This window comes from Clarias gariepinus, chromosome 2 (genome assembly GCF_024256425.1).
Source record: "Clarias gariepinus isolate MV-2021 ecotype Netherlands chromosome 2, CGAR_prim_01v2, whole genome shotgun sequence".
NCBI lineage: Eukaryota > Metazoa > Chordata > Actinopteri > Siluriformes > Clariidae > Clarias > Clarias gariepinus.
Genome location: NC_071101.1, coordinates 10,251,705 through 10,278,968, shown reverse-complemented (window position 1 = coordinate 10,278,968; position 27,264 = coordinate 10,251,705). Strand labels below are relative to the sequence as shown.

The 27,264-nt window shown below is 36.6% G+C and overlaps 1 protein-coding gene across 1 annotated transcript; it reads left to right on the top strand.

Annotated features, from left to right (window-relative positions):
• Positions 1-5,132: 5,132 nt before the first annotated feature.
• LOC128542669 (macrophage mannose receptor 1-like) lies at positions 5,133-6,107 on the top strand. Its single transcript, XM_053512625.1, has 2 exons — positions 5,133-5,839; positions 6,025-6,107. Exons 1-2 carry the CDS (start codon positions 5,133-5,135, stop codon positions 6,026-6,028), a joined length of 711 nt encoding a protein of 236 aa, XP_053368600.1. The 3' UTR covers positions 6,029-6,107.
• Positions 6,108-27,264: the final 21,157 nt, after the last annotated feature.

Genomic DNA, 27,264 nt, shown 5'->3' with positions numbered 1-27,264 from the left:
TGTTCACATTGTCCATTATAATGCTGACGCTTTCAGCCTTGAAGGGATCAGGAGAGCCGTTAAACACAATGGTTGGTGTAGGACCTTTGGGTTCCTGTAAAACAAACATTTCACCTTTTGAGTGCTTTTCACCAATTAACTGAAGTCATTAAATAGACTTAAAATTACCCCATAATATACTCACCAACAAGCCAAACAACGTGTATGACTTTGTTTCTTCAGTTTAACACAATCTGAGATATATTTAATAATAAAAAGCTTTGTAATGTGTTTGAATGTCAACATTAAAGATGATTAAAGAACATTCAACATTTCATTAACATTAACAAGGAAATAAACGGATACTGTATCTTAATTCATTTAAAAACCGGAGAAAAATCAATTTAACAGGGCTTTCTAAACCGACGGAGCCCGTCAGTACTAACGTTACACGACAGCTAACTGAGGTAAAGTGTGCTTCTAGTATCAGTATTTAACACTAGGGCTACTCTAACCAATACAAATATTAACTGCAATACTAAATATTTCAGCAAAATCATTTCAAAAATGTAAAAACTTAACTTACCTCAGGGTTTGAACGGGTAGAAATGGCGGACTCGGGACTCTTCAGTTTGAAAAATTAACTGTCACTTGTCTCGAGGTTCATCTTCGCCAATCCACCAATAGGAATTCAAAGATGACGCAACGCATGTACGCCACCAGGGAGCATTTTTACGATTATTTGTTTTTAATGTTCCCTTCGAAAGATTAAAACCATCACAATATGGTATACAAAATAAAGGAAATTAATTTAATTTAAGGAAATTTAAGTTTCATGCTAATGTACAGCTCATTAATATTTGTTTTCTCTTGTTTTTGACAGAAGTCATTCTCATGGGTCTTGACTCAAAAAGCTTTGTGAATGTGTTGTATAATCTTTAGTTTACACTTCAGTCATAAAACATGAATTATAGAACCATTTTAATAAAAAAAGGTTCTTTGCTATGCAAGGGTTCTACATAGAACCATTTTTTTTGGTAAAAGGTTCTAAATGCCAAGTACTGAACCCCAGGGTTCTATATAGAACCTCGAGGAACCCTTTTTTTTAAGAGTGTACAAGTCAAATGTGCCATTAGCAAGCATACTAAGATTTACAGTGAAAATAAATAGAATTACAATGATTTACACCGGGGTGTCAAACACATGGCCCGCGGGCCGAATACGGCGTCCAGTACGGCCCGTGGGATGATTTAAACAATAATTTTAAATATCAAATATATTTGTTAATATCATTATTAGTAGTAGTAGTAGTATTAAATAAAGTCTATGTCCGGGTATTTGCTGCAATATTGTGTTTGGTTTTATTTATTTATTTTATTTTATCATTGATCATTTAACTGCTCTTCTATTGCGCTTCTGCCGAAACCTCTAACACGCATGCGCATTCTAAATTGGTGCCTAAATAAAAAATTTTCGGCTATTTGAAGATGTTTGGCAAGCACTCGCAATTTAAAAAAAAAATGTCCAAAAAAGAAAAATTTATCTGGAAGGGCGGATGTTTCAGGAGAAATGGAAAGAGAAGTCAGGTGTCAGGAAGCAGGAGTTAAAAGCATTATGCGTACGTGTGTATACTTGCGTATGTCAAACCTCATCTAGATTTTTATTTGTTGAAGGAAAGTTCTCATTTGTAGTGTATAGTTAATGTTCATATCCAAAGTGAATGATATTTTCTTTTAATTTGCATTAACCATAAAGAATTAATTTTTGTATATGATTTTTTTCTAAACTATTGAGTTGTTAAAGGCAGTTTGTTAGAAATTGTAAAGTGTTTTTCTAGTTTGAAAATTATATTGTAGCCTATAGCTTCATATTTATTGTAACTGTCTGTACACAGAATCTGCAGCATTTTTTATTTCTTATTTTATCATTACTAAAAAGTATCTGACAAGTAATATTTATGTTTAAAGGAAAGGATTTTGCTTGCTATACTTGAAATTGTTTTTTACCCAAAAAGAAATAAGAGTGTTAATGACCAGTTTCTAAGGACTTGTTAAATGTAGTTTTACAGAATATAGTGTATTTGTTGTAATTTGGTGCACTATGATATAAAAAAAAAAAAAAAATTCAGCCCGCACATGGTCACATTTCTTCTCATCCGGCCCTCACCCTAAAATGAGTTTGACACCCCTGATTTACACTGACTGTAATAACTGTTTGAAAAGACCAGTGAGAAATCTTCCTGTAAAGTGGAAGTCATTTCTGAGAACACTGTAACAAATCAAAAATGCTGCTCTCTAGTGGTCAGCTGTAGAATTATAAAAAAAATACTGAGTGACTTTTTAGCAATCAAACTCTGTCCAAAATAATGATATAAACAGAATATGTCCACTACATAAAAGAGAGATGGGTTGGACAAATTTCTGGGTCTGTTTTTGGCATTTCTTTAGATTGAGAATAACAGGAAGGAATGTATTTTATTTTCTAATCCATAATTGCAACCGCAACACAGTATAACCCAAAGTACAATACTGGTCAAAAGTTTGGAAACAGCTTCTATTTCAATGTTTTTTTTATTGTTTTTTTGTGATTTATTTTCTAAATTACTAAACAATACTGCAGATTTAAAAAAATATGAAATAACACATCTTACATTAGGTAACAACAATAACAGCAGCAACAGTCGGTTGTTATTTTAAGACATAAAGGTCAGCCTTTTTGGAATAGTTCTTGTAAGAACAGTATTGTCAAGTGCATTGGCAAAACACATAGAGCACCATGATGAAACTGGCTTTCATGATCTTTCTAGGAAAGCAAGACCAAAACTTACCTCTGCTGCAGAGAAGTTTATTTAGAGTTACAGCCTCAGAATTCACTCATTCACAGTACCTTAGATTAGAGCTGTTATGAAGGCTTTACAGAACATAAGTAACAGTCACATCTCAATGTGTACACATCTCAGTGTGTACATATTTTTGACTGGTAGTGTATAATAGTAATAGCACCATCCATGCACAGCATTGTGCCAGTTGTAGCCGGTGACCTACACACTCGCATGACAATCATTGCAAGCTGTTGGTGTATGAAACAAGAATCATAATCAAGATGTGATAGCACAATGAGGTTTAATTAGGTTTTTAAAATAAAACAGATGACTTATTTTAAACTATCGAGCGACTACAGTAACAAGTTCTCAAAAAATAACTGTCAGCATTAGCTGAGGCCAGGACTTTCTACGTGGTTAAGTGGAACCATCCCCAGTCAACACACGCATCCCAGGTAGACCACGCTAGGCAACCATGCAATGAGATCTCCAACCAGAGAGATCTCCAACGAGTCAGACAGGTCCAGAGGGCAGAGGGGGTCTGGATCACTGGCAGCATAGGAGCAACATACTGAGAGAAATCTGCTCCTTTACCTAAGGCAAATCTATTTACAACAATGCTTGGCTAAATGAATAGGTTTTTAATAGGAAAAAACAGTGGGCCTAAAACTGAACCCTGTGGAACACCAAGCTCTACTTAAGAACATTAAGCACTTTCCCTCTGGGATTAATGAAGTTCTTTGAATATTGACTCTTGAAGAACATGCAAACTAGTCACCATTTAAATCTTCAAACTGATAACGATCAGTCAAATAGGATCTGAGCCAGGAAGGGGCCATTCCTCTTCTACATTTTCAAATCTGTGAAGCAGAATACTATGATCAATGGTGTTAAAATCTGCATGAATAAGGTCGAATAACACAACATAGTGATGCAACCCTGATCAGAGGCCAATAGAAGGTAATTTACTACTTTAATAAATGCTGTCTCTGTGCTGTGATGAGGCCAAAATCCTAATTAATACAGTTTGTGTATGCTATTTCTATTTAGATATTAACATAGCTGCTCTGCTACTACCTTTTCCAGAATCTTCGAGATAAAACGAAATCTTGATATCGGCCTGTAATTGGACTGCTGACAGGGGTCAAGGTCAGGTTTCTTAATAAGTAGTTTCATAACTGCTAATTTAAACGATTTTGTAACATACCCAAGTTACATGTGACTATTATCTGACTCCAATGTGGACATGTCTGTCCTCTGATATATCAACTTTCTGGAGTAAAACATTGGATACGAGGTTGGCAAAAAATAAGCTTCTGGTTTTGTTCGCAGGACAAGGATGTCAAAAAGCCAGACGCCTCACTTTTGCTGTTGTAACCCTACTGTGAAATCTTCACACTGCTGTTGCAGACTGACGTCAGAGAGCACCCAGCACCCTACGCACGCACAGAAGGAAAAAGTGATCTTTTTAAAAGTGATCAGGTCGCATGACTATGCATTTGATTTATCTGGGACCACATATGAAAGTGACTTGGATCCGTTCTAAAAAAAAACATTAGCTTTGTGCATTTAGACAGCCTTAAAAAAATTGTGTCACATTAGGGTAAAAAAAATAATAATTAAGGTTGAGTAACAACTGGTGATGTGAATGTAGCCTTTGACTCAAAAAATAACCTGGACATGGACTACAGAAGATTCTTCAACACCAGCTGACACCTTTCGGTTCCTGAAATACACAAACCAAATCCGATAAATCTGGAGCCCATAATCATGATGATGTTTGATATAAACATTAACTGAAGCTTCTGACTTCATTTATGCAGTGCTATGATGCCACATGCTGCTGATTGAAAAAATCTAATTAATGAATAAACAAGCAGGTGTTTAATCAGGAGGTTTGTTTTAAATGATTTTTGATTATATTAATATTTGTAAATTTTTTATTTACTGAAAAAATGCAAACGTACAGCAGTAGCAGCAGCACCCACTTTTTCACTCCTTGAATTTTTGACTCCTTGAATTTCCAACAGTTTCCAGACATTTTTTTATGTACATTTTTCTTAGCTGAACTTATTTATATCATTATATCATTTTTACAAAGATAATCAAGAATCATTGGTCTGCCGTTTGTGTTTGTAGCACTGCTGGTCTCATGCCGCATGGTTTTGTATCTTAAATTTGTTTAGGGTAATTTGATGCAAAAACTCTCAAACATTCTTCTTTTCTTGCATTTAACTCAAGGGCGTTAATGTAAATTCTATGTAACTATTAGGGTTGTACTTGATAAACCTGTACAAAGTTTTTAGAGGTCAAAAACATTGCAGCAGAAAAGATGATGTCCCTATTTATCTCTGTTCTAGTGCTCCTTTTTGGGGTTGCTTCAGGTCTGACAAGAGAATATTTATTTTTTTCAGACACCATGAGCTGGAACAATGCTCAGCGGTACTGCCAACAAAACTACAGGGATCTGGCTACAGTCACAAATGCTGAGGAAAACACCAGGCTCTATACAAGTGTGCAGAGCAAAGGTAATACCTGGATTGGATTATACAGTCGTAATAACTACTGGTTTTGGTCTGATCAAACACAAAGTGATTACTTTCCATGGGACAGCACACAGCCTCTCAATTATTTCCAGGGCTGTGCTGAGATTGAGCAAAATGGCTGGAATGTTCAGTTCTGTGATCAACCACAGCCTTTTGTTTGTTACATGTTTTTAGTCTTGGTAAATGAGAAAATGACTTGGAAAGAAGCTCATGAGTATTGCAAGGTGAACTACACTGGCCTGGCCTCCCTGGCCTTCCAGTCACAGGTTCTGGCGGCTGAAGTGGAGAGCAATCGATCTCAAACAGACAATGTGTGGACCGGCCTGCGCTTCCTGGACGGAAAATGGTTCTGGTTGAGCCAGGGGGAATTATGGAACCTGAGATTGCCTTCATGTCCAGCTCCACCATACCGCTGTGGTGCTCGTAACATCAAAACACATGTTTGGGAAAACAGAGACTGCAATGAGAAGCTTAATTTCCTCTGCTATCACAGGTGAAAAACTAAATAATAGCTAGATTATTAATGGCTAAATAATAGTCAGGTATTTGTTATCTAAATATGAATTTTTTCACTATCCATTAATTTCCAACAACCTTATTTAAGATGCCTCGTAATAATAATAATAATAATAATAATTTGACACCATTTTCCATTTTCTTTCATTTTCATTTGAACAGATGACTTTCCATTCCTTTCCATGGGTCGGCTTCAACAGGAATATAATATTTCTAATATAAGGAATATGACATTATACAGCGACCTTAAAAGAGCTTGATTTAAAATATGTTTAGGTCTGGTTTTGAATTCTAATTCAAAATAAAACCAATTGATTCAAATTTAATGGTTTAGTCATAAGGTTGATCACCATGCACTTGTAAAAGACTAATACATAGAGAATTGTAAAAAGTTTTGATTAATATGTCCTTTTTAAATATACATATAAACTGGATTTTATATATAAAATTTAATTTTCCTTTTTTTTTTTTTTATAATTTGATGGAAAATGTATGTATGTTTTACTTGAAATGAAAAAAGAATAGCAGCTCTGCCCTGTGAGTGTAAATCACTTCTAGATGCAAAAGAATTGAGATTTGTTGGTCAGAGATAAATGAGTACAAATGACATGTCAGCCCAGTAACAGTAATGAAAAACAAAACTGTGGCTAAATTGAGCCTACTGTTTGCAATTAGTAAAGGTAAATCTAGAACAAATATACAATAATTTTAGATAAATCTTATGTTGTCAAAAATATGTTCTTATATGATAGGGACATTATATATTTCTTAACATTTTACCCATTATATAAAAAATATCGTATAAAACATTTCTTTGGTTATTAGGTTTAAAGGCATTAGGAAAATCATTTTGCATTGTGTAAAATTATCGATTGTAGTAGTGTGCTGGGGACCCGAATTTACACAGATTTCAACAGAGATCATCACAGTACAATATATTCACAAATAGAATAGAATAAAATGTAATGTAATAGAATAGAATATCATTGAATTGTAATTAAAAATTGAAAAATCTAAAATTTCACTGCTCTACTCTATTTGTTCTGGTTTTGATTGTTCCATACCGTCTGCCTGGTGGTAACAGTTCAAACAGATGGTGACCAGGGTGAGACGGACCTTTAGGGCAGCAGGAATAATAAAAGACCTGACAAATAGATATAAAACACATTTTAACTTTCAAACTGTATATTTTTTTAAAGAAGAAAATAATTGGAAAAACAATGTCATAACTGTAGCATTAATTTTAGTGTTTCTATTAGACTACTCAAAATTGTGTCAATTTTTTATGTAGAATCTCAAATAATATACTGTTTACTAGCTGTCACTTCTCCATTTATGACCCAAATGAGGATGGGCTCCCTGTTAAGTCCGGGTTCTCTCAAGGTTTCTTCCTATTGCCACCTTAGGAAGTTTTTTTTCTTGCCACCATCGCTGTTGCCCTCGGCTTGCTCATCAGGGACTATCTAATCATTATGATCTATACATATTTTTCTTGCTCATACACATTTCCATAATTTTCTTTTAATTATGTGTAGCTGCTTTAAAACAATGACCATTGTTAAAAGTGCTATATGAATAAAATTCAACTGAATTACCCGTTTGCCTGCATTTAACATGGAACTTAGCCATTGTTGTATTATATATGTTTCTATTGTTAATGACTCTGAATGGACTATATAAACATGGGACTTGATCTTGATTCCCAGATGCCCTCTGATATTCTTTTTGTGCCTTACCTGACATTTTCAATGTTTGGAACTTCAAGATTTGATTTCCTGACATGTTTGAACTGTTTGCTGCTGCTGAATATGTTTTTTAACAAATGTTCAATCCACTTGCACTTGTATGTCTGTGTTCTGACAAAATACTATGGCGCAATATAAATTCAAGTTCAATGAACGTTTGTTTAATAAAATATTAAGCAGGAAACAGTCCGGAACATCAGGCAATCTTAAGTGTTTCATAAGTCATTTACCGTCTATACCGCTTTATCCTGGGTACAGGATTGCAGGGCCTGAAGCCGATCGCAGGAGATTTAGGGCATGAGCTGCATTTACCCTGGACAGGGTGTCAATCTGCACACACATTCACAAACACAGTACCGGCAATTTGGAAACCTCAATTAGCCTAATCTGCTTGTCTTTGGACCATAAAGGAAACCAAAATACCCAGAGAAAACCCAACAAGCTCAGGGAGAACATGCAAACTCCATGCACACAGAAGCAGTAATCGAACCTGTCCAGGAAACGAACCCAGACCCTGGAGGTGCAAGGCAACAGTGCTAACCACTGTTTGTTTGTTTTCATTATAAAATTGTAAAGTGTAAACAGGCAAGGTCAACCAGATGGCAAAGAGCTCCACAGCATCAAAAAACTGAAACACAAAAAAAATCAGAAATCAGAAAAATTCTAGTAAACAACAGAAGAATATCACAAAGATTGTAGACTGTATGTTAAGAAATGGGTAAGACATACTAAGCATCTTACAACCATCAACCACAACATTAACATATTTACATTGCTAATCAATTATATGTGAGTAAACTGGTGACAGGATCATGGGTACCAATGGCTCAGGCATGCCCACTGGGACTAAAGGCCAGCCAGTCCGGTCTGATCTCACAGAAAAGTCAACGCAGCACAACTCGCTGACCAAAGTCAATGCTGGTCATGAGAAAAAGCCCCAGCCCCTGTGCACTGGGCCAAAAGCTCAAGGCCCCGAACCTCGCCTCTAAATTCCCCAGATCCCAATCCAACCAATTGGTATAGACGGACAAATTCGGTTTATGGAGAACCCACCCTGTACTCTACAGAACACAAAGAATCCACTGCCAACCTGCTTGTGTCAGGCACCACATCACACCCCCTGAGGTCTTGTGGAGCCATGTCTATAGGGGCCAGAGCAGCCCAGATGGTACAAGCAGAAACCTATAAAAAATACCAGGCCTAATGTTTTGTGTTGTAATGTAAAAATGTATTTGAACCCTTTCTGAACTGTATTTTTAGCATATTTATCACAAATTTTAATATTATATAAAGATAACTCGACCAAATACAAAATGCAGTTTTTAATTAATGATTTAATTTGTTGAGGAAAAAAAAAACCTACCTCGCTCTATGTAAAAAAGTAATTGCCCAAAACCTAATAACTGGTTGTGGCACCCTTGGCTGCAACAACTGTAATCAAGATAACTAGCAATGATTTTTTCATATCAATGTGGAGGAATTGTGGCCCACTCTTCTTTGTAGTATTGTTTTAATTCAGCCACATGGGAGAGATTTCGAGAAAGAATGCCTGTTTAAGGTCATCTGAATTGCATTAAAGTCAGGATTTTGACTAGGCCACTCCAAATCCCCAAATTTGTTTTTGCTTTGAGCCAATCAGAGATGGACTTGCTAGTGTCGTTTGAATCATTGTCCTGCTGTACTGTATAATTCAAGTGTGCTTGAGCTTGAAGTCACAAACTGATGGCCACACATTCTCTTTCAGAATTTTCTGGTAGAGCACAGAATTATGGCAGATCATCCAGGTCCTGAAGCTACAAAGTAGCCCCAGACAATCACAATGCCACCACCACCATGTCTGACTGTTGGTATGATTTTCTATATTTGAAATGCCGTATTATTTTCACGCCCCACATTGCGAAAACGTTAGTCTCATTAATCTACAGAATATTTGCCAAGAAGTCTTGGGTATGATCTAGACTTTTTTGTTCTTTTTGGTTAGCAGTGGCCTTCACCTCGAAACCGTCCCATGGACGCCATTTTTGTCCAGTCTCTTTCTTATTGTTATCATGAACAATGACCTTAACTGAGGCAAATGAGGCCTGCAAATCTTTAGATGTTGTTCTTGGTTATTTAATTTGCATTTACATTTACATTTAGGCATTTGGAAGATACTTTTACCCAGAGCAATTTACAAAAAGTGCTTTGAAGTTATCGTCATTGAATATATGCTTACACTGGGATATTAGGTTACTAAGTAAGTGCCACCAATCAAACACAGTTGGGTAGGGGATTTTTTTTATGGCCAGAGGGAAAGGGCAGGGGCATGGAATTAGTCAAAGTACTTTAGAAACAAATACGTCTTGAGTCATCGTTTAAAGATAGTCAAAGACTTGGCTGTAAGGACATCTAGAGGAAGTTTATTCCACTACCTATATGCCAGAGCAGAAAAGATTCTAGATGAATGTCTTTCTTGATCCCTGATAGATGGTGGGACCAGTCGAGCAGTGCTGGAGGATCGGAGGGAATGTGGTGCGGTGTGATTAGAGCTGAAAGGTAAGTGGTTAGAAATGTGTAGATAAGATGACAGATGATTGTCCACAATTACCTCAAGATGGCAGGCAGTGGCTGAAGGAGTGATTTGATTGGAGTTTTAACAGGGAAATCACAAGGTCTTGACTGGGGGATGGATCGCAAAAGATGAACAGCAGTTCGATTTTACTCCGATTGAGCTTCAGCTGATGAGCTGCCATCCAGGTTGGGATGTCTGCCAGACATGCTAAGATCTGGGTGGAGAGAGAAAAGGAGAAAATAAGTTGTCTGTCATCTGCATAAAAATGGTATGAAAAGCCATGTGATGATATGATCTTACCAAGAGACCAGGTAGAAGGAGAACAGAAGAGAACCGAGTACCAGTAGTGAGTCTGCATTGGGCAGATGTGGATCCCCTCCATGTTACCTCATATGACCAATCTTCTAGGTAAGAAGCAAACCATCAACACACTGTTTCACAGATTCCGAGGCTTGTAAGAATATAATAGATTCTTGTGGTTCACTGTGTAAATTGCAGCTGATAGATCCAGGAGGATCAGGACTCATGATAGTTTAGCTGATCTAGAAACATGGAGCTTCTTAGTAACTGGCAGAAGGGCAGACTCTGTGGACTGTGCTGCCTTGAATCTGGATCGGTTGGTATCATTAAGGTTGTTCTGTGAGAGATAAAGAGACATTTGGTTGTAAATAGTCCTTTTAAAAAAAAAATTTATAAAAAGGAGAAGCGATACCAGGCGGCAGTTGCTGATGTCTGCTGGGTCCAGGCAGGGTTTATTAAGAATAGGTATAACCTTTGCATTTTTAAAAGCAGCAGGGGCGTGACCAGACAATATGGAATGGTTGGTGGTTGTGATCAAGGAAAAAGGGGGCTTGTGAGATGGCCTGGAGTATTGTGGGTGTAATAAACAGGTGGTGGGATTGGATGACAAGATGATATGCTGAATCTCATTAGTTGACAGGTTGAGAATTCTGCTAAGGGAGGGGAGGGAAGCTGGTGGGTTGAGTAGTGTGAAGAAGGTATTGTGTAATTTGCCTGGATCATGTGCAGACCCTTCCAGCTTTTCCCAGTAGAAGGCAGTTTTGGCAGAAGTCACGTCACATGAGAATTTGGTGAGAAGAGTACCGTAAGAGAAAGATTCCAAGTTTTCTCCATTTGTCGATAATGGCCCTCACCGTGGTTCACTGAAGTTAGCGCAGCATCATTTGTCGTAATGGCGAATTATTTGTAAAGTTTGTTTAGAATTGAAAAAAAAAAAAAAAAATCTGGATATTTATTAATTTGTGATATTTACACTGTAAAATCATAGATTGCATTTCCTACATATTAGAAAAGTATCAAGACTATATTACCTTATGTGAGCCTTTAAGCAACATTGATAAATATGTCATCTTCCATTAGTATGAGATATTTATATCTATTTCTATTTATATCTCCCACTAGTGTAGAAGGGTAATATTTTTTAGAGCAGCAGGTTGAACTACAAACAATGCCCCAATTTCATACAATAAAATGCAAAATAAAATTTGATTTGTCACATACACGATCATACAAAGTATAATATGCAGTGAAATGCTTATGTAACTGTTCATGATCTACAAGGAAGGATTCATTCTAGTATAGAATAGAAAGATAAAAAGAAAGAGGGATTTTACTGCAATAAGAGCCAATAAAAGCCAAGCGAAGCAGTTAACATATATATATATTTTTGTTCTGTTTTTTTGCATTTTGTGCAAGATTTAGTGAAGACATAGCCATGGGTCCCATAAATGTTAGCAAGGATGGTAGCAAGAAGAAAAGGGAGCCACTTTCAGTTTGTTTGTTTTTTTAAGCAATCAGTGGCAAGAAGGATAAAAAATTAAGGTTAAGTCATGTTTATCATATATTTATTTCATATTTGACTTTATTTACATGTTGTTTCTAAATGTTTTAATTGTTTTTATAAGCAAAAATATGATTATAGAGTTGGAAATTGGTATTATTGTTAATGTTTTTGGGCAGCTGGAACTTATTATTTGAATGTTCATTATTTCCTATGGGAAATTGGTTTTGCAATATTAATCTTTTGCTTAGGAACTCACCTCTGGAATGGATTATATTCGTCTGCAGGGAACCACTGTAATTAAAATGGAAAAATTGAAAGTGTATTATAAATTAAACAGGATATGCAATATAGTACAGTATAGCAGCAGTATGAGTAAAACATGAGGTATGGGATAAAATTATACATCTGTCAGCAGTCCATTCTTTGTCCATATTTTAATGTGCAAGTTGATCATTCTTGTTTTGTGTAAACTAGAACAAGAAATGTGCAACATTTGAGCAGTGGTGCAGATGTGCAATGTGGTGAGTAATGTTCTGTGCTCCAAAACAGGTGTGAAGGAAACAAAGGCAAGTTTGATCAGCTTAGTCCTGTGGAAGAAGAAGCTCCTCCTCAGTCACTCTTTGAAGCACTTTCCTGACTGCAACAGAGAGAACAGTCCATTGTTGTGGCAGCTGAGGTCCTTCAAGATCCCCCTTGCCTTAGGGCCTGTCCACACGGAGACGCGTTTCGCTGTATACGTATACATTTTTTATCGTATTGGCGTTTCGTCCACACGGATCCGGTGTTTTAGGAGACTGAAACCGCTATTTTTTAAAACCGGGTCCCAAAGTGGATAAATCTGAAAACGACACTCTTGCGTCTTCGTGTGTACGGCCAATCCGTATATTTTGTGAAACGATGATGTCATCACATCACGTGTCGGCTGCGTCACACATAACAGCAACAACAATAATGGCGGACTACATGATTGTGTTTGTGTTGCTACAAAGCCTACTAGCTTTATTACAGCAAAATCTATTGCTTCTGTGCAACTGTTATGAGCAACAAGCGATAATGGACAACACCATCTTGGTTCGTATACAGCGAGCAAGGTTATGCGCATGCTCAAAGTCTTCTTCTCCGTGTATAGTGTATCTCTATGGCAGAATTACAGCGCCCCATACTGGTCTGGCATATATACTACACCATTTCCAGTGGTTTCGTGTGTACGCAGATATTTCTTGAGACGACTTCGTGTTTATGCAAAAAAATTATCGGATAGGAACCGCACCGGCTTCGTGTGGACGGAGTCTTAGTCCAGGGGCCTCATGTATAAAACTTTGCGTAGATTTCATCCTTAAAGTGTGCGTACGCACATAAGGCAGAACCTGCGCAAGGTTCGCTTCATAAATCACAATTATCTGAATATTGTGCGCAGGTGCACGTGCTTATAGCTTACCCCAATCTCCTTCCGAAATAACCATATTTGGAGGTTAAGACTGCCTATTTTGAATATGTATGATCTCCCTGCAAATTAATGAATATTAATTTTTCTGTTTGGCTAAAAATGGAAGAACAGAAACGAAAAGCAAAAAAAAGAAACTTCACCAAGTGCGAGATGGAGGTACTGCTGTTTGAGGTGGAGGGCCGAAAAAAAGTTTTATTTGGTGGGCTCTCTGCGGGCATTTCAAATAAAAGAAAGATGGTAGAATGGGAGCAAGTAACAGAAGCAGTCAATGCTGTTACATCCATGCCTCGCACAGTCCAAGAGACCAAAAAAAAATGGTTAGACTTAAAAGTTGTGGTAAAAAAAAGAATATGTGCACACAGGCGCAGTGTTGTAACAACTGGTGGTGGTCAAGGAACCACCATCCTGTGTGCCACCACCATCCTGTGTGCCTCCACCAACGTCCAGTGTGCCGCAATCATCAAATGCCCAAGCAACCCCATCCTGTGCGCAATCCAGTGCATCATCATCATCATCCTTTGTGCCACCACCGAGCGCTGGTAACTTAAGGCGTGTACTGACGGAAGAAGTCATGCAGACCCAACGTCACATGGTTCATGCTGTTAATGCGGTGTGTTCCGAACTGAAAGAAATAAAAACAATTTTGTCAGAAATAAGTGGTTCACTTAAAGAACTTTAAAAAAAAAAATAAACAGTTTGAATTCACTTGCCTTTTTACATTGCATTTATTACATTAATACGCCGCTGTATTGCCTTAGCATTATGCACTGCATTAGGAGGGCCAGGGTCGGGTTCATTATCTTCAGGATGGGCATTCGATGGAACAGGTATACCTTTCTTTTGAGCAATGTTGTGCAACACTGCGCAAGCCACAACAATGCGGCAAACCTTTGTAGGCGTGTACACTACTGTGCCACCAGACGTATCCAAGCACCTCCAGCGTCCTTTTAGCAGACCAATAGTGCGTTCGACCACTGAACGCGTCCGGCAATGCTTCTCGTTATAACGCCGTTCTTGTTCGGTTTGGGGTCTAGTTAGTGGAGTTAGCAGCCACGTTCTAAGGGGATAACCACTGTCTCCTGAGAGGTAAAACATTTACAATTTATTTAAAGGAAATATAAGAAAACAATGAATGTAAATACAATGGGACAATTAATATAATATTTCAAGTGCTAGGCAGAGGTAACAATTAGAAACAATATTATAAAAATACTTTAAAGAAAGTACATGCTTGTAATAGCCTCCAGATAGCTTTTTGTTTTTTCCAGGGCAATATTGATTCAATATAACATTTCACTTAATTTTTAAATGCTATGAAACATGTTTTGTTTCCTGAAAATTTGCATTGATGTGAAATTTTGCATTAAAAATATTAAAATAAGTGTGGGGTAGTTTATCATTGGAGATTACAATTATACCTAAAAGAAAAAAACATTTTAAAAGGTATGCTTTAAACACATTTGCATCATTAATCAATTACAATTACATGCACATTCCTGCCGACTTAACAAGAAGCCATCCATCACGCACAGCTCCTGTTTGCAGTCTATTCCCTACACTGCTGTTGGACAAAATGTAGGAATCATGAGTTGACTCAGGCCATCTCCCAACTACATTTGTCATCTCCCAACTACATTTGTTATATGCGCATCACATATGATCTGCACGTTCAAAGAATGAAAATGTTTTCAGTTAACGAAAGCAAATTCATTCTCAGATGGTGCCTTTATTGCAACATGAGTGCAGTCCATAGCACCGATTACATTGGGAAAACCGGCGATTGCTGCAAATTGCATTTTGATGTTGGCCTGTTCAGCTTGCGTGTAAGGAAAACGGATGTATCAGGGTGCCATCCCCACTATGGCATCCCATACATATGGCATGACATGGCTCAGGGATGACTGCGACATACCCGATCGGTCTGCCAACTCTCGCTGGAAAGTACCAGTGGCCAAGTGGCCTAATGTGGTCAGTACTTGTACTTGAAAACACAGCGCATGGTTTCTCCGCGAGGGTCTTTCCAATACTGGCCGTAATTCAGAACACAATTCCAAGAGGATGGCTCTTGGGAATCGAAATCGGCTCATGAGCCAATCATCATCATGAGCAAGGAAATCTTCACGGTCTCTGAAAACACGCTCCCTCCGTAGAGCGTCATTAGCCAGGTCTTCTAACAGCACTAGTGCATCCATTATGATAATATGTTATATACGCACATACCTTTTTATAGCCCATTCATTAAAAAAAAAAGTTAATTCAAAGTATTTGCACCTGGTTAGGAATGCTGATAATGATAATTCAGGTTGATGCAATTTGATTAATTGGGTTATGACTATTTTAAATAATTATTGCTATTTGAGCCAGTTGGTGTCGCATCCTTACGGTGCGCACTTATTTACGCCAAGTTTATTTTTTATAAATCCCGAAATGTGCGTGGAAAAATGCGTACGCATATTTCTATGCCCATTTTGGGCGTACGCAACGTTTATACATCAGGCCCCAGGACTGCATGGTGCTGTTCCCAAACCAGTTTGTGACGTTTCCAGTCAGGATGCTCTCTGTGGTGCAGGAGTAAAAGCTTCTAAGCACCTTGGATGGTCTTTCAAGCAGCTAAGGTGGTAGAGATGCTGTCAGAACTTCTTCAGCACTCTGTTGATGACATGCATGATATGAACACTAAGGTGCAGGGAGCTGTCCAGTCTCTTATCTTTGTTCTTGTTGATGACGGAGTAAATAAATGTGCAGTGATGTCAGATCTAATGGTTACAAGTCAAAAATGCCATAACTAAGATAACTAAGATAAGATAACTAAGTGAAGATAAACTTTTTTTTAAATAAAATTACAACGATTAACACTCACTTTAATAACTGTGTCTGCCTGTAAAGTGGAAGTAATTTTTGAGAACATTGTAAAAAAAAAAAAAAAAAATCCTAAATGCTGCCCTCTGGTGGTCAGCTGTAGATTAAAAAAAAAAAATACTGAGTGCATTTTCCAGGAAGCAAACTCTGTCCAAAATAATGATACAATCAAAATATGTTCACTACACAAAACAGACATGGATTGGATAAATTTCTGGGTCTGTTTTTAGCATTTTTTCATTTGATAACATGTCAAAAGTCACGGACGTTGCTAGACCTCACTATTGATCTGCTTTGCTCCAGTATGATCTCATGTTCAAGTTTTAGCAAGCTCCTACATTTGGCAGTGGATTAATTAAAATTGAGAATACCAGGAAGGAATGGATTTTAGTTCTTAATTCACAATCGCAACCGAAACACAGTTTAACCCACTTTTAATATTTTCTACATTACTGAACAATTAAGTAACAACAATATCAGCAGCAACAGACAGTTGTTATTTTAAGACATAAAGGTAAGCTGTTCTGGGACAGTTTTCGCAAGAACAGTGTTAAGGGCATTTGCAAAACCAATCAAGCACCATGATGAAACTGGCTCTCATGAAGACCTTCCCAGGAAAGCAAGACCAAAAGTTTATTTAGTTCCCCTCTGTGAAATCCTCGCACTGCTAGAGCAGACTGACGTCAGCGATCGCCCAACACATGCACAGGAGGAAAAAGTGATCTTTTTGAAAGTGATCAGGTCGCATGACTGAGCATCAGCTATGCATTTGATTTATCTGGGACCACATATGAAAGTGACTTACTGTAGATCTGATCTAAAAAAAAAAAAAAAAAACATCAGCTTTGTGCCTTCAGACAGCCTTAAAAATAATCAGATTAGTGTCACATCAGGGTGGGGAAAAATGGGAGTTAGTCACTTCAGGCTGAAAATAGCCTGTACATGGACATCAGAAAATTCTTCAACACCAGCTAAGACAGGCAGTTGCTGAAATACTCAAACCAAACCAGACAAATCTGGAGCCAATAATCATGATAATGTTTGATGTGAAGCTCTGACTGCATGTGATGATGGCACATGATTGTCTGCTTATTGAATAAATTAAATTAATGAATAAGCATGCAAGGCTACAGGGGTTTGTTTATATTAATAGTTGTAAACATTTTATTTACTGAAAAAACTTAATTAAATTTTTACATTTACAGCAGGTTTAGCAGCAGCAACAGTATGCGGTGGAGGCTGGTTAAAATTTTTGTAGGTGTTTCTGTGCCACTTTCAATAAACAAAAGTTAGAACTAAAGGTACTAATGTTCAAAGCTCTAACAACAAAATCCTTTGTGTTTATTATAGATTATTACTCACAAATGTTAATATTAAAAGAGACACAATGATTAGTTGGAGCCATTACCATTACACATATACCATGTTATGATATATTATAATATTGTGGCGTGGGCGGGGTTTTGATTAGCTACCATCATGCTTTGCGGGAGTGATTGTTTTGTGTTCACCCTGTTGGGAAAAGGTGTTTGGGTTAGTGGCTTTGGCCAGGGGCGGGTGTGTGTTTTATGGAGGTTGGATGTGGTGGTTTGGTGTTTACGTGCAGCAAAGATAATAATATAAATTATAATATAAATAATAAATTACTCCCAGCCATTTGCATTGGGCAGCAAAGAAGCTCACTCGTCTCTTTAAGTGCCTGCTTAGCGGTGAAAAACGCTACAATATAATACAATTGTGACGCAGAGTCAGCGTGAATAAGATCCATATGCAACTTTATTAAAAACGAACACAAACAAACAAATCAGGGTCAAACCGGGGCAATAAAAACAGTGTAGACAAACCAGAATCAAAGTCCAGGCAAGAGGCTCGTGGCAGGCGGCGGTCCAATAGAGCAAATCCAATAAACAGAAGCGTGGGTCAAAAGGCAGGCAGACAGAGTACAAAACAATCCGGTTGGCACCAAAAGATAAACAGCAGCGATAAACGCTCAGAAATGTCAGCAGCAGCAAAACAAGACTTTGCGACCGCGGTGAACTTGGTTTGACGTTCCGGCATCCAGATTTCCAAATTGTAGCGAAGATTCGCTAACAGAGTACGGCGAAAGCAGCTCGCCTACAGCGCTCGTTAGGGACCATCTGCAAATTACTGTCCAACTGAAATACGGATAATATTAATATTATACACATATTTAAAATAAATAAATGATCTATTGCCTCAAAATCCATTCTAAAATGTGTGTCCACCTGTCCTGCAGAGGGCACAACCTTTTTTTTGTCAATATTATCACTTTTTATTTTTATTAATAATTAATATTCAATAATTCTGCATTTTACTTCAATACCTTCCAGGTCATGTGACATATTGCCTCAAAATCCATTCTAAAATGTGTGTCCACCTGTCCTGCAGAGGGCACAACTTTTTTTGTCAATATTATCACTTTTAATTTTTATTAATAATTAATATTTAATAATTCTGCATTTTACTTCAATACCTTCCAGGTCATGTGACATATTGCCTCAAAATCCATTCTAAAATGTGTGTCCACCTGTCCTGCAGAGGGCACAACCTTTTTTGTCAATATTTTCACTTAAAATTTTTATTAACAATTAATATTCAATAATTCTGCATTTTACTTCAATACCGTTCAGGTCATAAGACCTATTGCCTCAAAATCTATTCTAAAAGGTGTGTCCACCTGTCCTGCAGAGGGCACAACCTTTTTTTTTTGGCAATATTATCACTTTTTATTTTTATTAATAATTAATATTCAATAATTCTGCATTTTACTTCAATACCTTCCAGGTCATGTGACATATTGCCTTAAAATCCATTCTAAAATGTGTGTCCACCTGTCCTGCAGAGGGCACAAACTTTGCAAGATGGTGAGAGTGAGCGTGTAATTTAAAATCTGTGGGTAATTGCTGACACCTGGGGTGGTGATCAGCCCCAGGCATGGAGTCCTAAAGAGACTAGTACTCCGGCGATGGCTCCCTCTGGTGGTGATCGGAGGGAGTCACAGAGAGTGAATTCGTGACAATAATATAATATAATATAATATAATATAATATAAAATGGCTTATAATATAAAATTTGTATATTATATATATATATATATATATATATATATATATATATATATATATATACTGAACAAAAATATAAACGCAACACTTTTGTTTTTGCTCCCATTTTTTATGAGGAACTCAAAGATCTGAAACATTTTCTACATAAACAAAATAACCATATCTCTCAAATATTGTTCACAAATTTGTCAAAATCCGTTACGATGAAGAACTCAATAAGGGCGACGAGCATGCAGTTGAGCTTCCCTGAGACGGTTTCTGACAGTTTGTGCAGAAATTCTTTGGTTATGCAAACCAATTGTTTCAGCAGCTGTCTGAGTGGCTGGTCTCAGACGATCATGGAGGTGAACCTGCTGAATGTGGAGGTCCTGGGCTGGTGTGGTTACACGTCGTTTGCGGTTGTGAGGCTGGTTGGATGTACTGTCAAATCCTCTGAAACACCTTTTGAGACGGCTTATGGTAGAGAAATGAACATTCAATTCACGAGCAACAGCTCTGGTGGACATTCTTGCTGTCAGCATGCCAATTGCACGCTCCCTCAAAACTTGCGACATCTGTGGCATTGTGCTGTGTGATTCAACTGAACCTTTCAAAATGGCCTTTTACAGGTGGCCAGTCTAAGGCACACCTGTGCAATAATCATGCTGTCTAATCAGCATCTTGATATGGCACACCTGTGAGGTAGGATGGATTATCTCGGTAAAGGAGAAGTGCTCACTATCACACATTTAGACCGATTTGTGAACAATATTTGAAAGATATGGTTATTTTGTGTATGTAGAAAATGTTTCAGATCTTTGAGTTCATCTCATAAAAAATGGGAGCAAAAACAAAAGTGTTGCGTTTATATTTTTGTTCAGTATATATATATATATATATTATTTCAATATTTTGATTATTTTTTTTTTAAAAAGGTTTGTTCTTGATTTTCTTTATATATATATATATATATATATATATATATATATATATATATATATATATCCCATGAGGCTTAAGGCACGAGGCAGGGTACACCCTGGACAGGTTTGGACTGATTGGATCGCAGGACACACACACACACACACATACACACTCTTATTCATACACTACGGGCAATTTGAGAACTTTATACAGTATATACATAATTATATATTATATTATATAATTATATGTTATAATTTGCACGTAAGTAGAGCAGCGTGCAGTGATTAGTTTCTTTTGTGGTCTGAGGGTGTACCTGGCGTCGTTATTTATTACAGACTTAAATTAAGAATTAAGTGCATATGAATGAATAGAGAACGAGAATGCATCCTCCATAGAGGTTGCACTGTCCATACGAGGACGAAGATTCACTACTGATGAATAGGTTCAGGATAAGGGAGTTTGATAATTAGCTGATAATTGGCTCTGGATAAGGGAGTTTGACAAATGCCACAAATGTAAAGATAAATGTAATGTACACGTAAATGTGCCCATTTTTAGGGGGCAAACAAGGAGTATAAATTTATCACAAAATTAAGGTAAAATCATTCTATAGTTGCTTTGCATATGCCTTCTTGATATGAAGCCTGGTGTGCAAGGTTACATTGTAAAATGTAAATACATTCAAATAAAGGACATGGTAAGGACATTCCGTGGCTGTCCTCTATGAAAGGGAATTGGTATGCTGTTATAAAGAGCAAAGAACAATGGGCCAATGGGGTATGGTCGAGCATGACCTGCAGATGGTGAGGAGTGTTTAAAGCCAACAGGTACAGTAATACTTAATGCTTATCATTGTAGCTTATTTTAAAGTTTATTTATGTGTGTTTTTTTTGTGTTGGTAGACGAAGGAAAAGAGAGGGGAGAGAAAGAGAAAGAGAGAGATCTGTGCTAAAATTTCCAGGTAATAAAATCTTGTTCTAAAATTCAAGTTGCTTTTTATCAGAGTTGAACAAAGTACACAAATAGTTTGCTTGACTACAACTGGAGGTACCCTAGATAAAATATTACTTCATCAAAAGTAAAAGTCATCCATTTACAGTTCTACTTAATTAGTAGTACGCAAGTACTTTCCTTTAAATTTCCTTAAATATTAAATATACTGAGCTTATATTAGCTCACAGTAGTCTTTAGGTCACAGTAAAACACTTTCTCTCTCTTTCTCTCTGTATAACTTTCTGTACTTCATTGCACTATGTAGAATGCAATGGAGTACAAAGTACATATATTTTTGTAGGATGTATTTAGGACAAGTAAAAAGTATTCACTAAAAAATGCACTAAAAAAGTAAAATAATTAGGTAAATTTACTTGGTTAACTTACTTTCTATGTTTAAGGATGAAATGCATTCAATGACAAAATGAACGTGATGATTAAAAATTATAATAAAAGGATAATTATACAATGGTACAATGGTTTTAGTATATGACAATTACAAACAGTGCAGAAACCTATGTGACTAATTATAAGGGAGTTTAAAACAATTATATGAACTTAAAATCACCTGCTGAACTATTACAACAACCCACTAGCCCATAAATAATTTTAATGTAAAAATGAAGACCACCCGACCTCACCCTTATTCCCTGGCAGGTGTTTTCTAACTGGTGAGAATTAAGAATTGATTTTTCAAATAGATTTTGACGCCTTTGCAAAAACGCCCCACCCATATTTTCACTCCTTGAAGTTTTAACTCCTTGAATTTTCAACAGTTTGACATTTTTACTGTGAATTGTACTGTGAAGAAATTTTTTTTTAGCTGAACTTATTTATATCATTATATATATAATTTTTACACAGATAATCAAGAATCACTGCTCTGTTTGTAGCACTGCTGGACTCATGCCGCCATGGTTTTGTATATTTAATTTGTTTATTGTAATTCGATGCAAAAACTTTTGAACATTCTTCTTTCCTTGCATTTAACTCACGTATACTTCAAGGGCATTAATGTAGATTCTATATAACCATTAGGGTTGTACCTGAGAAACCTGTACAAAGTTTTTAGAGGTCAGAAACATTGCAGCAGAGAAGATGATGTCCCTGTTTATCTCTGTTCTGGTGCTTCTTTTTGGGGTTGCTTCAGGTCTGACAAGAGAATATATTTTTCTTTCAGACACCAAAAGCTGGAATGATGCTCAGCAGTACTGCCAGAAGAACTACAGGGATCTGGCTATAGTCACAAATGCTGAGGAAAACCTCAGGCTCTATACAAGTATACAGAACAAAGATAATACCTGGATTGGATTATACAAGCATGATGAGAACTGGTTGTGGTCTGATAAAACACAAAATGACTACTTTCCATGGGGCAGCTTCATCCAGTCTCGTGATTATTCCCAGGGCTGTGCTGAGATTCAGCAATATATTTGGAATGTTGAGGACTGTGATCACGAACAGTCCTTTGTTTGTTACATGTTTTTAGTCTTGGTTAAAGAGAAAATGACTTGGGAAGAAGCTTTTAAATATTGCAAGGTGAACTACACTGGCCTGGCCTCCCTGAAATTCCCGTCACAGGTTCTGGCAGCTGAAGTGGAGAGCAATCAATCACAAACAGACAATGTGTGGACCGACCTGCGCTTCCTGGATGGAAAATGGTTCTGGTTGAGCCAGGGGGAATTATGGAACCTGAGATTGCCTTCATGTCCAGCTCCACCTTACCGCTGTGGTGCTCGTAACATCAAAACGCACATTTGGGAAAACAGAGACTGCAATGAGAAGCTTAATTTCCTCTGCTATTACTCAAGGTGAGTAACTAAATAATGGGTATCCAAATATGAATTTCATCACTATCCATCAATTTCCAATAGTCCCCTTTAAGATGGCAAGTAATAATAATAATAATAATTTGATGATATAATATGACACCATTTTCCATTTTCTTCCATTTCCTTCTGAACAGATGACTTTTCATTCCTTTCCATGGGTCGGCTTCAACAGGAATATATGCATGATATTATATAGCGACCTCACAAGAGATAGATTCGAAGTATGTTAAAGTCTGGTTTCAAATTCTAATTCAAAATAAAATAAACTAATTCAAATGTAATGGTTTAGTTATAACGTTGAAGCATCACTATGCACGTGTAAAAAATGAATACATAGGGAATTGTGAAAAGTTTTGATTAAATATATGTTCTTTGTAAATTCATATATAAACTGGATTTTATATACTGTATAAAATCCTATTTTCTTTCTTTATGTTTAAAGTAATTTGGTGGAAAATTTATGTTTTACTTGAAATGAAAAAAGAATAGCAGCTCTATTGTCATCCATGTCAATCACTTCCAGATGCAAAAGAATTGAGATTTGTTGGTCAGAGATAAATGTGTACAAATGACATGTCAGCCCAGTAACAGTAATGAAAAACAAAACTGTGGCTAAATTGAGCCTACTGTTTGCAATTAGTAAAGGTAAATCAAGAACAAATATACAATCATTTTACATAAATCTTGTGTTGTCAAAAATATGTTCTTATACGATAGTGACACTATATATTTCTTTACATTTTACCCATTATATACAAAACATTTCTTTGGTTATTAGGTTTTAAGGCATTAGGACAATCATTGTGTGTTGTGTGTAGCTTTGAAATAAAATTGTTAGCAATTGTAGTAGTGTGCTGGGGACCCGAATCTACACGGATTTTAACACAGATCATCACGGTACAATATATTCACGAATAGAATAGAAATAAATAAAATTGAAATTGAAAATAATAATTGAGAATAGAATAGAATAGAATAGAATAGGGAATAGAGTTTTATTGTTATTTAAAATTGAAAAATAAAATTTCACTAAACATGTAATGCTTGTACTGCTCTCGAATAAAAACTGTTCTTTAATATATTTGTTCTGGTTTTAATTGTCATGATATAGTCAGGACTCAGGGGTCATGGCATTCCCTTTAACTTTAATGATTATAAAAGATGCATTCTTTGTGTAATTTCATTTTTAATTTAAAGAAGAGATTTAGTTTTTTTAATTAGACTCTGTGGCTTCACTTACATTCTTGGGTACAAATGGGTAAAAAATAGATTTTTAAATGCCATAGTCAGTGGCGGCCGGGCAATAAGGGGCGCTGGGGTGTCGCTCCCTTAAAGTTAGGCTGAGAAGAATGCTACTTTAACATGTAATTATTTAACATAATTATTTATTTTAATGATAAAATAAAGTCATTTAGTTACAATATTTCGCTGTATTTCTTAATATATTTTCTTTACAATTTTTTTTTAAAACTGTATTACGTTCCTTTGTGTTCGTGTACGCGAAGTGCTGGACAAACGAGGCATGTAAATTGCCACGCCACACGTCTACGTAGGCAAATTTGTGAAAAGCTCGTGATTTGAGGCTGAGCTCTGATTGGATTTTTTTTTAATCATCCTTGGGGCACAGCACTGTGCGCCCCGAACCCTCCCACTTTTGTTCTTAGCGAATCAATATTGTTTTTAAATATTTGGGCTGATGTAATTGGACCATTCTCAACAAGTCTTATTAACGGTCAGCAGATTGTTACACTCTAAAAAATAAAACTGTGCTGTACTCAATTTTTTTGGTGAAACATTTTTACACTTAAAAATATTGAGTAAATATAAAAATATATAAAAATCATGTAAAATATACTTCATGAATTGAGTACAAGTCAGTAAAAAAATTAAGTAGACCTGAATAACTATATTTAGTACAATGATGTACAAAATTGAGTAAATGTAATGAAAATCAGAAGTTAATGCAATGTGAAAATGAGTAAAATAATTGAGTAGATATAATTGAAATGGAAGGTAGAAGATACTGAAAATTATACTATTATTTAACAAACAAATGTGCTACATTTACTAAATATTTTAACTGAATGAAAGAAACAATACACACATTTTAATTTTAATTAAACATTTATTTGTCAAATTTGACAAGACATGAAGTCTAAACTCAACCTGGTTTACTTTGCAAATGACATGTAACAAGATCATAAACAAAGAGCTGAATTTATGTTATTAGTAAACAGTTTCAGAAACAATACTTCTGCCACAAGTATTATACAGTTAACACATGGAAAGTAGACTTTTGTATTAGAATCTAATGAGTAACATTTTACATCTGAAAGATTGCACACCTTCACACTTCAGTTTCCTGCAAACTGTGGGATCCATACAAATGTGTGTGCAGACCTTCTCAGGTCTTAAAGAAGCAATGATGGTCTAAATGAAGACAGGAGACTAAATATCCATGACCAACAGTACCATGCTTCACTCCATAATGATCGAAATTCCTTTTGATGATGCGACAAATGTGCAGAGCTTACACCGCCATCCCATAAACTGGCACCTGAAAAAGGAACAATAGTATACAAGTAAGTACAAGTGTGACTGTTACTGTAAAGTCTACCAGACTGGTAAAATAGTACTTCTGTTCAAATACATACTTTTTGGACTAATAGTCTATTTCTATCTTTGATTCAATGGTTACACATTTAATGCTTCTGTAACATTTAAAAAAAGTTGACGTTTACCTCCTGTTTTATCCCTATTCAACTTCTCTTTATTAGTGGTGTTGGTGCTGTGAAAGAGATATAGAATATATATATATATATATATATATATATATATATATATATATATATATATATAACATGTTTCACACAAACACACACAAAATCAATCAGTTTTAGGTTCTTTTACGTACATATCAGAACATACATATTGTTTCACTTCAATATTTTAATTTCATATTTCTTTCTCCCAATTCTTATTCTGAGAGAAATGTTGTATTTTCACTAAATCTTTATATTTCATAGCTTTAGTTACTAGTACAGTACTTAGCACATTTATTTTATAACATCTGCCGCTGCATGCTCAGTGTTTACTCATGTTAAAAATACTCATATACAGTAACGGATAAAACACTGCCAGAACCCGGACACTGCACCTCATTTCTGCTGTTTAAACCGGATTTGGTCCGCGTTTCTTCCTTAAAGTGTCGGAGTGACCGAGCAGACTCGCGGTTCAGTGTGTGAGGTGGACCGGTACACATGCGGTCAGTGTTGCCAACTTGGCGACTTTGTCGCTATATTTAGCGACTTTTCAAATCCCTCTAGCGACATTTTTTTTAAAAAGCGACTAGCGACAAATCTGGCGACTTTTTCTTGTGTTACTGGAGACTTTTGGAGACTCTGATGTGTCTGTACTGACTCTTCTCAACTTGCCACAGCAGCTGCCGCCGCCGGCCCCTCCTCCGTCCCAAAGCACTCACAGACAACCCCCCCCCCCCCCCCCCCCCAATAAATTGCCCATGCGCAAATCCGCCGTTAAGTGATCCCGCCTTGACGACTTTTTTTTTTTTTTTTAAAGCGCCTAGTAATAAATCTAGCAACTTTTGGACAAACCTTAGCAAGTTTCCAAATGTCGCCAATACTGTCCTGTAAGCTCGAGGTCTTGCTTTCCCGGTACAGTTACTCATCTCCCTGTGTCTGCCCTGATCAGTGAGCGCTAGCTCCGGCTGAAAGGAGCAGCATATTCCCGTGACCGCACAGCAGCTAACATGGATGTGAATGAGCTGCACATGTGAAAACGGTGTTGCAACGGACACTTACCTGCTTCTCCTTTGCTTGAAATAAAACTATTTAATTTGACCATTTTCTTATTTATTTATTTTTTCTTCCGATGCACTTATATTACTCACTGTTACAAAGCTTAAGTTCATAATTATATTGGACACATGAGGAAGGATTAGGGAAAACACGCAAAATGCAAATGCGACGTAATTACGTCATCAATATGCAAATATACGCATGACGTCATCTAGCGACATTTGGCGACTTTTCGAGCAGACTTTAGCTACTTTCCGTTGAAAATAGTTGGCAACACTGCATGCGGTAATTATTTGAACATGTTAGTTTTATATGCTCGCCACAGTGGCGGAAGGCTGCGCAAAATCACCGCATTTGGCAG

What these genes read in the sequence shown, in the direction of transcription:
- LOC128542669 (XM_053512625.1), top strand. Translation starts at nt 5,133, where the DNA reads ATGATGTCCCTATTTATCTCTGTTCTAGTGCTCCTTTTTGGGGTTGCT.